Source organism: Elgaria multicarinata, chromosome 9 (assembly GCF_023053635.1).
Source record: "Elgaria multicarinata webbii isolate HBS135686 ecotype San Diego chromosome 9, rElgMul1.1.pri, whole genome shotgun sequence".
Taxonomy (NCBI): Eukaryota; Metazoa; Chordata; class Lepidosauria; order Squamata; family Anguidae; genus Elgaria; species Elgaria multicarinata.
In genome coordinates this window covers 56,510,611-56,524,490 of record NC_086179.1, presented here as the reverse complement: position 1 = coordinate 56,524,490, position 13,880 = coordinate 56,510,611, and the positions used below count along the sequence as shown (strand labels likewise).

At 41.3% G+C, this 13,880-nt stretch overlaps 1 protein-coding gene across 4 annotated transcripts in view; it reads left to right on the top strand.

Annotated features, from left to right (window-relative positions):
• Positions 1-13,880, top strand: part of TBC1D30 (TBC1 domain family member 30) — a 49,291-nt gene that overhangs the window by 18,909 nt on the left and 16,502 nt on the right. For 2 of the 4 annotated variants that reach the window (XM_063133932.1, XM_063133931.1), the window contains exons 1-4: positions 6,439-6,753; positions 11,014-11,075; positions 12,504-12,569; positions 12,723-12,848. In XM_063133932.1, the coding sequence (XP_062990002.1) occupies positions 6,582-6,753; positions 11,014-11,075; positions 12,504-12,569; positions 12,723-12,848 (426 nt within the window). In that variant the 5' untranslated portion in view covers positions 6,439-6,581. Of the gene's footprint in view, positions 1-6,438; positions 6,754-11,013; positions 11,076-12,503; positions 12,570-12,722; positions 12,849-13,880 lie in introns of those variants that run through there. The other 2 variants (XM_063133934.1, XM_063133933.1) reach the window with 2 other exon arrangements.

Sequence of the window (13,880 nt, the reverse complement as noted above, 5' to 3'; positions counted from 1 at the left end):
CAGGATTTGGGGAAGCAGGAACACATTTTTCAGGATATGGGGAAAACAAAAAGCTGTTACTGTGCACATTACATAAAAGCCTGCCCATCTCTAGGCCATATGTCCATTATTTCATGTAATTGTTATTTTTAATATCAGTATGTGCCATTGCTATCTGAAGCATGAGGAACATGTTGAAAGAATAAATTAAATATAAGTCTTCTGTAAATTATACTTGGAACATTGATCTCAGAAAATTTCAGACTCCTTCTCATGAAAGGAAAACGTTGCCTTTACTGTGAAGATCCAACACATAGGGAACAGCTGTTTGATAATTAGCACCAGCAATATACTGATTTATGGAGAGTCAGGAAGTGCTATCAATTTTTGCACAGTCTGATTTTTAATATATGCTGATGTAAAAAAATAATAATAATTTGAATTGCTAGATTTGTTATAGTTCAACCATAGTAATAACATTGCTGTCTTGCTTGGAGTCTTGTATAGCTGCACTATGGCTATGTATAACTATTATTATTATTAATTATTATTATTATTATTATTATTATTTATATAGCACCATAAGTTTTCATGGTGCTGTACAGAACAAAATGTACAATACATTCTTGCGCATAATACAATACTCATAGACCTAATGATAGAACTCATGACTGTAGAATTGGCAAGTACACTGTCTGCCAACAAGAGGAGGTGTAGGTGTGTGTGTGTGTGTAGTTGGTTTCATGATCACTCTGACATATCTCTTATTTATGTTAAGAATATAAAAGCTTTCAAAATGTGGATAAAGCTATGATACAAGAAACTGCACTCGTGAGATATGAATGCTACATTACAGGAAACTAATCCCCTCACCAACATGGTGTGAGCAAACATGGTACACCCATCACATCAGCACCATGTTAATAAGACATGAGAACCTGCCTCATACTGCATCTAACCATTGGTCCATCTAGCTTGGTATTGTCTACTCCAGCCTTCCCCAACCTGGTGCCCTTCAGATGATTTGGATGATAATTCCCAGCATTCCTGACCAGCTGTGCTGGCTGTGGCTGATCTGAGTTCCAGTCCAAAACATCTGGAGGGCACTAGGTTGCGGAAGTCTGGTCTAACAATGACTGGCAACCATTTTCCAGGGTTTCATATGTGAGTCTTAGTCAGTTCTACATGGGGCCCTTGAGGGTGAAGCCTCAGACTTTCTGCATGCAAAGGTTTGTTTTTGAGCTTTTCCTGTAGTTCTGGGTCTCAAAATATGTTTTCTCATAGCAGTCTTACCTCCTGGTTTGGCAAGTCATCTAACAGCATGTAGTTCTTAATAGTTAGACCAGAATCTTGTTTAAAAGAAATACTAAGCAATCCAAGTTAAAGAGATGGTGTGATTATGATTCCTATATCATTGGTTGTTGCCACCAATCAGAGCTGAAAAGTAACTTGAGAAATTCTTACATTGCAGAGTTAAATCTAATTTATATCTTTTGCAGACAAAGTGTAGCATTGCTTCATTTGTTAGACTTAGATATTAAATCTTTATTGCATCTGACATAGCTGCCTGGACTGATTAGGCTACTCATCAGCATTTTAAAGTGCAATTTTGTACCAGCTGCTAAGCTAATCATTACATTTAAGTGACAAAAAAGATGCTTTCAAAATAGGGATCAATAACATTGTGTACACTGCAGATAAATGTGCTAAATAATGTACAAATAGGAGCTGTGAAAAAAGGAATAATTTGTATTACTTTATTATGTAATGTTTCCTGACCACAGACTGGACAGCTTTGCTTAAAGAAGCTTTTGAAAGCCAGCCAAGCCCTGTTTCCTTTCAGTAATCAAAACAGATATTCTCATGATTTTTCGGGTTTTTTGGTCAGAAAGCACCACTGCAGGTTTCCAAGGTACACAAGCAAGAGTGGTGCAGATATCTTTTGAAGCCCAACTTTACCCAATGTGTCCAATCTGCTTCTTGTCATCAAGTAGCTCTTAAATTTGGTTTACCTGTTGCCATTGCTGCTATGTCTTGAAAGTAACACAGAGAGGTTTTTACTGGTGCATCCATGGTGGCTTTTAACACATGGTGAGCTGTTCATGTGCAGCACTTTATCATACAACTTTTTGCTTTGCCACCTCAAATGTTTTGAATGTTTACATTGGTGTAAAGAGCTATTGAAATTGTGTCCATATGGCACTCATAAAATGTAATTTGGAATTGAGCGTATGAAGGGAGAGTGAGAGAAGTGTTTGAAAGTTGTGTGTAGAATTGCCTGTTTCTGCAGGTACCAGTGTCGTGTTATGCCTGGAAGTGGTCACATCTGAAAGCAATAATGGGACATATCACCCTTTCCTACAAACCTGGAGTTTTTCTCATCTCTTGTGTTGCTGTAACAAGCTCTAGGCTTATCTAGCATCAACAGCTGTGGCCAGCAGTAAGGTTGGCAGTAGCAGCAGGAAATAACAAGTCAGTATGGCATTGAGGACATCTTATCTGGTCAGGTCATCTGGTGCTGGGATTTAGAAAAAGAAACTATTTCTGTGGTTGATGGAAAACATAAAAGTCTTTGGAGAGAGAGAGAGAGAGAGAGAGAGATATGCTATTGGCTATATTTATTATGTGTTTGAATAACTGCACTCTATGCCACAGAGGGGAGGAGCTTGATGACATATGGGGAGGGTGTTGGTAAGGGAGGGCACCACCCCTTGCTTATAGTCTGTTCCAACCTGCTTATAGTCTGATTGCTGCAGGAAAATAAGTGGCCATTTGCTGTACTCATAATGGTTAGCATCGGCTAACATAGCAATTTCTTATTTGTATAGATTTTTGGCTGGTTCAGAGAGGTAAAAAGTACATTAAGTATATCTGTTTTATTTCACATACTTCTAATACAGAAAGCAATCGGAAAACACAAACTGGTGGCTTTTGTAACTAGCATTCATTATGGATTTCACATGTGAATAACACAAGGATGAATCCTAGTCAAAACCAATAAAACCCACAATCATCAGCTTTTATGTTAATACAGTTAATGTTTGAACAGCTGATAGATTGCTCATATTGGTGTGATAAGCAAGAAGTCCTATCTCCTAAATATGCTAGCAAAATAAACATATTGTACCAGGAAGCTTAGCTATCCATGTATGTTACAGGCCTGCTGAAAAAAGTGTTGTGTAGGAGTAATACAGAAGGCTTCCACAATTCATGCATGCTACCTGTATGAACAAAAACTGGTAACCATTTTGCTTTAGGTAATGAATACAGTTTTTTTTTATGACTTTAGATGACTTGACTAGTCTACACAACAAAAGCACATACTTTGTGAGGAACAGGGAGTATTTTTTAAGACTTGTTGCATTTCTATTTGAGAAACCTTAGCTAAACCCTGTTAGAAACCAGTCAAACCCTGTTAGAAACCAGTCAATCTTGAAAGATTGCAATAAAGTGTGAAGGTCCTTTAGATTTAGGAGCCTTACCTTGATATGATAGAAGGTCCAGTCTTGTCTTTTACAGCTCTTACTATCATAATAAATGAAAAGGATTCAAAATATGTGCACATATTGTTAACTGTACATGGCACAAAAGAAAGGCAATGGTGGAAGTGATACAGGTATCATCTGTTGGGTTTGGTGTCAATTAATTTGAAAGTTCTGATATGTTGCAAGTCTGCGGTGTGGAAATGGCTCTCCATGTTCTAGAAAAGTAGTTTTCAGCCTTTTCAGATCTGAGACTTACCTCCAGGTCAGACCTGAATTATGGGAACCAATTAATTTTTCTTTACCATGTGTGTGTGTTGGATCTGCTGGTGCCATAAGCCTACTAATGTATTTTGTGTCCATGGGCACATTTGGGATTTTGAGAGAATGTCATGGGCCCTGTCGCAAAATAGCACCCATAAGAGAGCATGGTCAGTCACAAAACACTCATTTCCCAAAAGTTAACTGGGGGCTCAGAGGAGGGCAACGAGGATGATCAAGTCTGGAAACAAAGCCCTCTGAGGAGAGACTGAAAGAACTGGGCCTGGAGAAGAGAAGACTGAGGGCAGACAAGATAACACTCTTTGAATGCTATAAAAGTTGTCACATAGAGGAGGGCCAGGATCTCTTCTCGATCATCCTAGAGTGCAGGACATGGAATAATGGGCTCAAGTTACAGGAAGCCAGATTCCAACTGGACATCAGGAAAAACTTCCTGTTAGAGCAGTATGACAATGGAACCAATTACCTAGGGAGGTTGTGGGCTCTCCCACACTAGAGGCATTCAAGATGCAGCTGGACAGCCATCTGTCAGGCATGCTTTAAGGTGGATTCCTGCACTGAGCAGGGGGTTGGACTTGATGGCCTTATAAGCCCCTTCCAACTCTACTATTCTATGATTCTATGAAATGTAACTTGCCCAAGAACCTAAATAAAAGGCAGAGGTGGAGTCTGTGTTCCAGGACACACAACTCTTTTGAATCCAACTAAAGACGGTGTTGAATGACAGCAATTTGCTTTGCAGTATGGCAACCTCCAAGTTATTTTTTTAAAAAACTAAAAAACCTTAAGAAATAAAATTGAAATCAAGAGTGGCAGGAGGCTTGGTGGGCTTTAAGAGAGATGTTTGCAGGCATGTTGGTGCCCATGTTGGAGGGGCCAGGCCTTCTGCCATCAGACCGCAACCCAGTTGAGGGTCCCAAACTGCCAGTTGAAGACCAATGTTCTTAAGAACTTACAGAGTCTTCTTTGAAGTAATAGGTGGAATTTCTTGTGTCAGTGATGGGACAGTGTTGCCATGTCAAAATATCACCTTTGTGTGCCTTCACTATGTCAGCCGCCACCTCATGTGGTCAATCTGAATTCACCCTAAAGAATGCATTGTACCTAAAAAGTACATGTTACCAGGGTAGGATTAAGACATGCTGAGGCCCTAAACCATTTCAAGATTCAGGGGGCCCACGCCATAAAAATACAGAGAAAAGGGTATATTGCATTATAATAGAAATGGCAATGAAAGGGTACCATTAAGGATGCTTGTAGTTAAATAGTATTAGATAGCCTTCTCTGAAGATGTATATTAAAGCACTAATAAAGTTGAACTTCTTTTACTCTGCTTCTACTTTGTGATTATTGCCTCCAATACTGAGTGGTGTTGCCATGCTTTTTCTTTTTAAGGCAACTCTGCTGTAAGTCACACTAAACTTTCCAACTTGTTTAAGCCAAAGCGATTTCAGTTACAATGCATTTTTGTTATCTCCAACATATTTGTAGGCCCCTTATAATATAAGGCCTTAAGCCATGGCTTACTTGGCTTTTCCTAAATCCAGCACTGCAAGGTACAGATCCATGATTGTGAAACTGCTAATAAGTAGACTGTGGCATGCGTGCATGTAAAGAAAAACCACCTCAGTCTGTGGAAACATGCTGCAAGGGGTTCAATAAATGAGTTTACGTGAGGATGTGAGGTTTAAAAAATGAAAAAATGTGTATGCACGTCATGTATATGGATGATACTCGGTGTTCGTCCATAATATTTTCTTATTTCAGCTGTGAAACAGTCCTAAAGCAATGCTTGCATGTGTGTGGCATTTATTCAGCTTTTATATCAAGTATGTGGAACCCAAGTTTAGTAGTAGAGAGCATGGAATTTTGAAAGAGGCAAAAGGATGGGTGGAGGTAAAAGCCTTAGCGCTTTTATGTCATTTTTCTGTAGATTTGTTCAACATAGCAAAGTGTTTTCTATTATAGCATCTTTCATCCTATTGTAGCACATTTGATGCCTTCTGCGCAAAGGGGTAACACCAGTGTGACTTGTGTTACTAAGCATCTGCCTGAAATAGCCTTTCCTTCCATCTTTCCTTCAATCTGTGTATTTCAGGGGGTAGCTTTTGTACAGGAAAGAAACCTTAACCAGCGTTGGGGAGCCTTAGGCGCAGCTTTGGCCAGAGCCGTGTTCTTCTCTTGCGGCAAACGTGGCTTTGTTTGTTAATAAACCGGAGCGCGCGCCCAGCAGGCTCTCCTGCAGCTCGCTCGAGACGGCGGCGCGCGCCAGACGGGTTGCAGCAGCCGACCCATCTGCTGCTGTTGGCGCCGGTGCTTGAGATGGTAGGAAGACGCCGCTGAAATCTACGCCGAGCCCGATGTATTTTTAACCCAAGCCTCTGCCTGCTAGCAAGCGGTACCGCCCGAGGAGGAACTGCCGCTCGCCTATTTTTTGGCCGAGATGCTGGGCTTGTGGGCGGGAGCAGCCTTTTTTCTTCCTCGGGCGCCTCGACGTTGCCTTCTCTGCACTGCAGAGGTCCCCTCCCGCTAAGGGAGCGCCCGCAAACTTCCCCTCTTCCTCGCCGTGCCTCTCGAACTAGCCATCCCGCCGTTTTAATACTCGCGACCCCTTCCTTTGGGCGCCTCAGCCGTCAGCTCCCTCCTCCTCCTCCTCCTCCTCCCCCCCCCGCGTTCGCGCGCACCTCATCCGTCAGCCGGAGCATTGCTGAATAATACACGCGAAAGGCCCGGGATTGCGTCACCAGCTGGGAGAGCCGCGCTGCACCTGCAGGAGCCAGGCGCAGCCTCGGGCTGCGGACAAGCGGTGGATGGTTTGGGTTTGGCCCGCGGTTACCCATGAGGCAGGACAGGCTGACGAGCTCCCTGAGGCGAGGGGGAAGGTGCTTAAAGCGGCAAAGCACTGGCGGCGGCGGCGGGGGCGGCGTAGGCACCATCCTGAGCAATGTCTTGAAGAAGAGGAGCTGCATTTCGCGGACCGCGCCTCGCCTCCTCTGCACGTTGGAGCCGGGTAAGCAAGGGCTGCCCGGGCCGGAGGCGCCCCAGGGACGCGCCGGCGGCCCTGCTTTCCCGCCTTTGTTTGAAAGTAGTGCTGCCTTGGCTGCTGGGGGCATGTGTGGCTTATCTCGAACGCCTTTAGCCGGGCTTAACCCGGCAGGCTTTAATCGTATAAGCTGGTGGAGGCAGGGCGTGGGATTCTGCCTCTCTGTGTGAGGAAATGCCCAGGGCCGCTCCTTTGCTACGCTTTCAAGAGCTGCCCAGGGATGGCGGAGACCGGACGGAGAGGAGCTCCTTGGGTAGGAAAGCTCTCCTCTGAGTGAATGTGCGTCTGTGTGCTTTCGAGAATGTGGCTTGCTTGACTCGTCGCTATAGCAAAGGGCGAGGTTCTTGCGCCTCGGGCCTGGAGCAGCGAGCGACCCCTAGCAAATGGCTGCTCCTCCTCCTGCTCTGTGCAGGGCTGTGTCAGGAAAGAAGCAGGCACGGCCTTGAATGACCATGTAAAATCTAAGTATGGGAGGCCGATGACTCCGATATTAGTGGGGCTGCGAATCCACTCTGGATTTCAGTGAGAACTCTCAAGGGGCCATCTAAGGTTCAGCACTTTGGACAGCTCCTTTAGAGTTGTGTCTGAAACCCAGAGTAAATTCACAACCCCAGTGATATTGGAGCCAAAAGCCTTTACTGGATCTAACCATGCAGGCCGGGCAGTAGCGGCAGAGCTGATCCCTATAGAAAGATCCAGCCCTTCTTGTACCTTACCCCTTCTACTCATTTTTGAGACCTCACACTGTAAACTCTGAAGTATGGGTGATGCCAGGATACTTGGTCCTCCAAGAGATAGCCCAAATAATTCTGTTTTTAATGTGCCAAGCCATGACCTAAAATAGTAGGTTCTGCAAACTGGGGAAATGGAGGGAGCGTTAGTTGGTTAAAGATAATTTCTTAATTAACTCCTGCTTCCCCACACATCAATTCCCTTTACGCTTGCTTCAGTACAGTGCCTTTGTCATGGAGCCAGTTCTTAAGTTTTTACACAGTATTTTTATTTATTTATCTGTTACTAAATTTATATGGCCACCTGTCAACATATGATTTCTGAGCTTTGTGGTAACCTAAAGACAAATACATCTATTATGGCATAAGCTTTAAACAGACTGTGCTTGTGTCGTAATAAATGTCTTAGGCCGTAAGGTGCCACAAGATTCTCTGTTGTGTTTTAGACATTATGCCTAGAGCACCAGATGTCATTATTTCAGCACCATGGTTTTGGACAGCAACACTGTGATATGGGAGAAGAGCCCTTTACAATAATATAGACACTGTACAGCTGTTTAATGTACTTGCTTCTTCTTACACTAGGTCAGCATAGAAACAAATGGTCCATCGATCTTAATACCAGCTTGACAATTCAGATCTTAATGAAGACAAAAGCCTGAAAGATACAAAACTTAGTTTCCCACTGAGGTTGCTATGGTTATTTGGAAGCAAATATTAATTAATATTAAGTGTCTAGCTACTTTATACATGCAATTTTTGATGAAATCTGATTACAAAAGGAAAACGTAATTGTGGAAAAGTCAGAACCTGTTTAGATGACAGTTTTAAATGTAGACTAGGTATTTTTATGGTCTTTTATATGAATGTATTTTTTTATTTCTGAAGGCACATATTTGTGAGGTTTGTCAAATTTTATTCCAATTATGTTCACCCTCTAAAAATTAACTAATGCTGAAATCCTATATCCAGTTATCTGGGAGTAAGCTCCCTTGAACTCACTAGGCCTTCTGAGTAAACATATATAGAATTGTATCATAAATGTTAATTTGGATGAGAATGTGCATATAAATAGCTTATTTGATAATGTTGTTCAGACATTTGTCTTTATGAAATATGGAGCTAGTTTTCAACCCTTGACAACTGAATAGTCTAGAGAAGGGGTCAGCAACATGTGGCCTGTAGAAGAGTTTTTCACCCCCACAGGGCCCCATAACTCTGGCATGTCTTCCCACCTCTGCTATGCTGCTGTATTCCCAGCAGTTCTAGGAAGCAAGATGCATGTAGAGCAAACACTTTGTTTCCCAGCAGAATTGCAGGGAATGTACCCACCAGTAGAAGATGGTAGCTCCAGTTTTGGAGGGCTGTTGATTCCATTCTGGACTTTAGTTAGAACCAGCCAGAGCTCTAAAGGAATTTTCCAAGTTGCTAGATCCCCTTTGGAATCACTGGATCACTGCCCCTTCAAAATTGGAGCCATCAGCTCCCACTGGTACCCACATAGCCACTTCTGTAGTGGCAACTGAAGTGGGGAGGGTGTGTCCCCTAGAGGTTTTTAGGGGTCAAATGACGCTTCACGCTCCAAAGTTGTCCACCCCTGTTCTAGAGGGGAAAATCTATATTATATTTGTTACTGATAATACAGCTTGTGTTTGCAGGCATAAATAGGCTCTGGCTGCCACTATACAGGCAATTATAGGACAGTTATTGAACAGAAAGTTACAATAACTCTTTGTTCTGTTGCACATGCATCTTGAGTGTTTTCACATCCCACTGCAAAAGAAAATCTTTGGGAGATAGTCTAATTAGTGAAATTAACAATACTAGCATATGTCAGAGGGGTGGCTGAGTCTGACTCAGAAGTAGAATTTCCAGTATAACAGCCACATGTTTATGACTACTTGTAAAATTGTTCTGTTTGGTATCTGTCACAGGCTTAGCTATTTTGCGTACTGGTGGGGTCTGGGTGACAGGATTCAACTATGGATTGGGTGTTTACCAAGGTTTTGGTTTCTCAAGAAGGCAGGAATGGAAAAAGGAGAGCACCATGAAGAGCTCCTAGTGGGGCTGGGGCTAGAAGCCAAACAACCTTGTCAGTATGTTGCTCCAACAAGCAGCAGATCGAAACTGAACCTTAAGTAAGGTCTTGGCTTCTTTTAGGTTAGTAGGCCCACTTCCACACTGACAAAGGGCTTTTCTCTTAAAAGGGCCTGGTCTGTTTTCAGCCTCAGGCTGTGACAACACAGCTGTGCTGATGCATGCTAATATCTTTATGATTGGAGTCCTCAGAGTCTGAGGATGGGAATGAAACCTCCTCTGGACCCAGGGGTGTAGGTCCCTGGAGACATCCTGTGGAGGTGATGACTTTCTGTAACTCAGTCCGCTCCTTGAACCGTTACCTCAGGAGCATCTTCTGAGGATGAACGTTAAGGTCCTGGTTCATGAGAAAACTCTTCTATAACTTGCCATACTTGTAATAAATTGCATATTTCACACAAAAATAATAGCTGTCATAGAGCTCAATCCATGTGAGCATCAGGCTGTAATGGTAGCTGCAAAAAAGTGCTTGAAAAGACAATCCTAGCTGAAGTATGCCTTGGAAATGTTAAACTAATCTTCTGTGTAGTGATGAGTAGTAATGATTGGGCTGTAGGCACTCTTTCTTCATTCCTGCTATGTTCCTTATTATTATTATTATTATTATTATTATTATTATTTATTTATTTATATAGCACCATCAATGTACATCAGTTCTAATGTGGATGGACTTGCAAAGACTGCAGAGGAGAGATGGTTTCCTTTTAAATATATAATGTGGTTGTAAGCAACTATGACACAAAGTTATACAAACTTTGTTCCTATAAAGAAAATTAATCCTATTTCTTAAGAAGGAATGTGAGCGGTAAATGATGTGTATTCTTCATTGACTAGAGTTCCATCTTTGATTGTATAGGTACAGTATCTGGCATGGAAGTATCGCACAGAACTTAACAGAGCCCAGTTTTTCTGTTCTCTTCCCACCCTTAAGATGTGAACACCACCAGTGCAATAGGGCATTGTTGGAAATTAGTGGTCCATATGTGTTCCTCTATAGGCATCCAGCCTTCCCTTGCTTGGTCAAATTACACAAGCTTCTGGGGATATTGGAGCTGCACACAGACCTCCCATTCCCAGAACTGTCCTGGTATACAGCTTGTTCATGGCAAAGTTGGTGGAGGAAAGGAGCCTTCACATGCAGGTACTGTGCCCACATAGGAAAGGAACATATTCTTTTTTTAAAAAAAATTCCTTTTATTTGCTCTCTAAAGCTGCCTCTAACCCAGAGTAATATCTAGTCTAAGATGTGAAAACCTGTACTATCCTTATACACTAATTTTGATGTTTGAGGACATTCACATGTTAATGTTTACTCAATATAATGTTTCTTCAGTTTCTAAACCACTATTTTAGTAATTGTCTTTTTCTGTGCTTTTTTTGTTTTCTTTTTACTGCATAGGAGTTGACACAAAGTTGAAGTTTACACTTGAACCATCTTTAGGTCAAAATGGTTTTCAGCAGGTATATTATTTTTGTTCATTTATAAAAGGCAAAATATCTTCTTCGAAATATATGGCCAAATAATTAGTTTAAATCTACTGACCAATGAAGCAGGAATACTTGTTGTTATCCTAAAGAGGCTATACTTATTATGACTGAAATGTTTTTGTTTCAGTTGTGTTTTTAAACCTTGTTGTTTTCTTTTTTGAGTCAGCTCATTATTCTGTATGGCAAAAAGCTCAAAGCATTTATTTATTTTATTTATTATTTATTTATTTATTACATTTTTATACCGCCCAATAGCCGAAGCTCTCTGGGCGGTTCACAAAAATTAAAACCATCATAAAACAACCAACAAGTTAAAAATACAAATACAAAATACAATATAAAAAGCACAACCAGGATAAAACCACGCAGCAAAATTGATATAAGGTTAAAATACAGAGTTAAAACAGTATAATTTAAATTTAAGTTAAAATTAAGTGTTAAAATACTGAGTGAATAAAAAGGTCTTCAGCTGGCAACGAAAGGAGTACAGTGTAGGCGCCAGGCGGACCTCTCTGGGGAGCTCATTCCACAACCGGGGTGCCACAACGGAGAAAGCCCTCCTCCTAGTAGCCACCTGCCTCACTTCCTTTGGCAGGGGCTCATGGAGAAGGGCCCCTGTAGATGATCTTAAGGTCCGGGTAGGTACATATGGGAGGAGGCGTTCCTTCAAATAACCTGGCCCCAAACCTTTTAGGGCTTTAAATGTCAATACCAGCACTTTGAATCGGGCCCCGACCTGCACTGGCAGCCAATGAAGTTGTAAAAGGACTGGCGTAATGTGATCTCGCCAGCCAGTCCCTGTTAGTAAACGGGCTGCCCTGTTTTGTACCAGCTGAAGCTTCCGGACCGTTTTCAAAGGCAGCCCCACGTATAACGCATTGCAGTAATCCAAACGAGAGGTTATCAGAGCATGGATAACTGTAGCTAGGCTATCACTGTCCAGATAAGGGCGCAGTTGGTATATCAGCCTAAGCTGATAAAAGGTGCTCTTTGCCACTGAGTTCACCTGTGCCTCAAGTGACAGTTCTGGATCGAAGAGCACTAAAGTCAATTGCATTTTTGGCAGTTTCTATTATATGAATGAATTATTAAACAGCAAGTTATGGCCCCCCCCCACTGTGTTTTCTGTGTCTAGTTGGATAATCCTCACTATGGATAGTATCCAATGTTAGTCCTATGTAGAGTAGACCCACTGGCATGACTAATGTAAGTCTCATTCATTTCAGTGGGTTTACTCTACATAGGACTAACATTGGATACTACTACTTGTATTTAAGTACTTTGTTGCCAAACAGTATACGGTAAATAAAATAAATTGAGATACTACGTTCTGATAAAATATTGCTTGTCTATCTGTATTTTGGATTTGGAATAATCTAATGTCTGGGTGGTTGTTTTCAGTGGCATGATGCCCTCAAAGCAGTGGCAAGGCTGCCAACAGGAATACCGAAGGAGTGGAGGAGAAAGGTAGGTACAGCTGTACTTCTCACAAATTATGTCATATAGATATAATTAGGTATAGCTTAATACCTAAGAGTCTGAGAGTGATATGAGATACACATTCTTATGTATAGCCTTCTGTTTAAAGGTGGGGTTAAATGGCTTGTAATTTTTTTTAAGGTCTGGCTCACCTTGGCAGATCACTACTTGAGGAGCATAGCAATTGACTGGGATAAAACTATGCGCTTTACTTTCAATGACAGAAGCAATCCTGATGATGACTCCATGGGTATTCAGATTGTAAAGGTACTTCAAAGTGTATTAATTTGTTTATTAAAGTAATGTTCATATCATGAATTATAAAACATTGCTGCTCGTTTGGGTAAAATTATATTTATATCTCTCATAAATCAGAAGAGACTGAACAGTCATCTATCAGAGGTGCGGAAATAGCATCCTGCACTTCAGTTTTGCAAAGAACAGGGGATCAGACTAGATGATCTCTAAGATCATTTCCAACTATAGTTCCATCATCTACTTTTTTAGTCAGTGGTTTTTTGTCAATATATACCAAAATAACTGCAATATAAACAGAATATAAAGTTTTCCATATATGAGAAAACTGATTGGATCATTTACTGATGAGTTTTTACTAAAGTTATGTTTACTAAGGTTTTGTTCTCGTTGAGTTGTGTCTGGGCTATACCACTTCATGTTGCAGGGGAGGGCTAATCTGATGAATATAAAAGGGGCTAGGCTAGAATATTTCTCTCAGACATATTAGTTTTCTATTTTCAGGGATTGGGTGGGGAAGATATTGAAAATCATTCCATCATCATGTGAGACCCTACCTGGAGTCTGAAGTGGTGTAGCCCAGACACAGAACAGATAGACTAGAAATGAATATATTTAGTGAGAACCATGATCTTGTTTTATGGTAGAAAAAAATATTCAGTATGAAAATACTTATCCTAACTGGTATCTCTAAATTATAGATCTTATTAGTACCTAATGCTGCATCTGCTTTGTGTCTTGCTCACTAATTATTTATAAGCTCTAAATAAAGTGTGGGTTTGGCTTCCTCCTGACACTGCCATTCTGTACTCTGAAGTTTAGTTCTCATTCATTTCATTATCTAATGAACATCTATTAGTTTCGGAGAAAGTATGTATGTGCTTTTTCCCTGCCTCAACAAACATTAAAATATTGGTGAGAGACTAGAGAGTTGAATGTGGCAATGTGAATATTGGTCTAGACCTAGATTAAAGTCTCCACTCAGTTATGAAACCCAATGGCTGATGTTGGGACAGTTGCTGTCTTTCAATCTAACCTACCTCA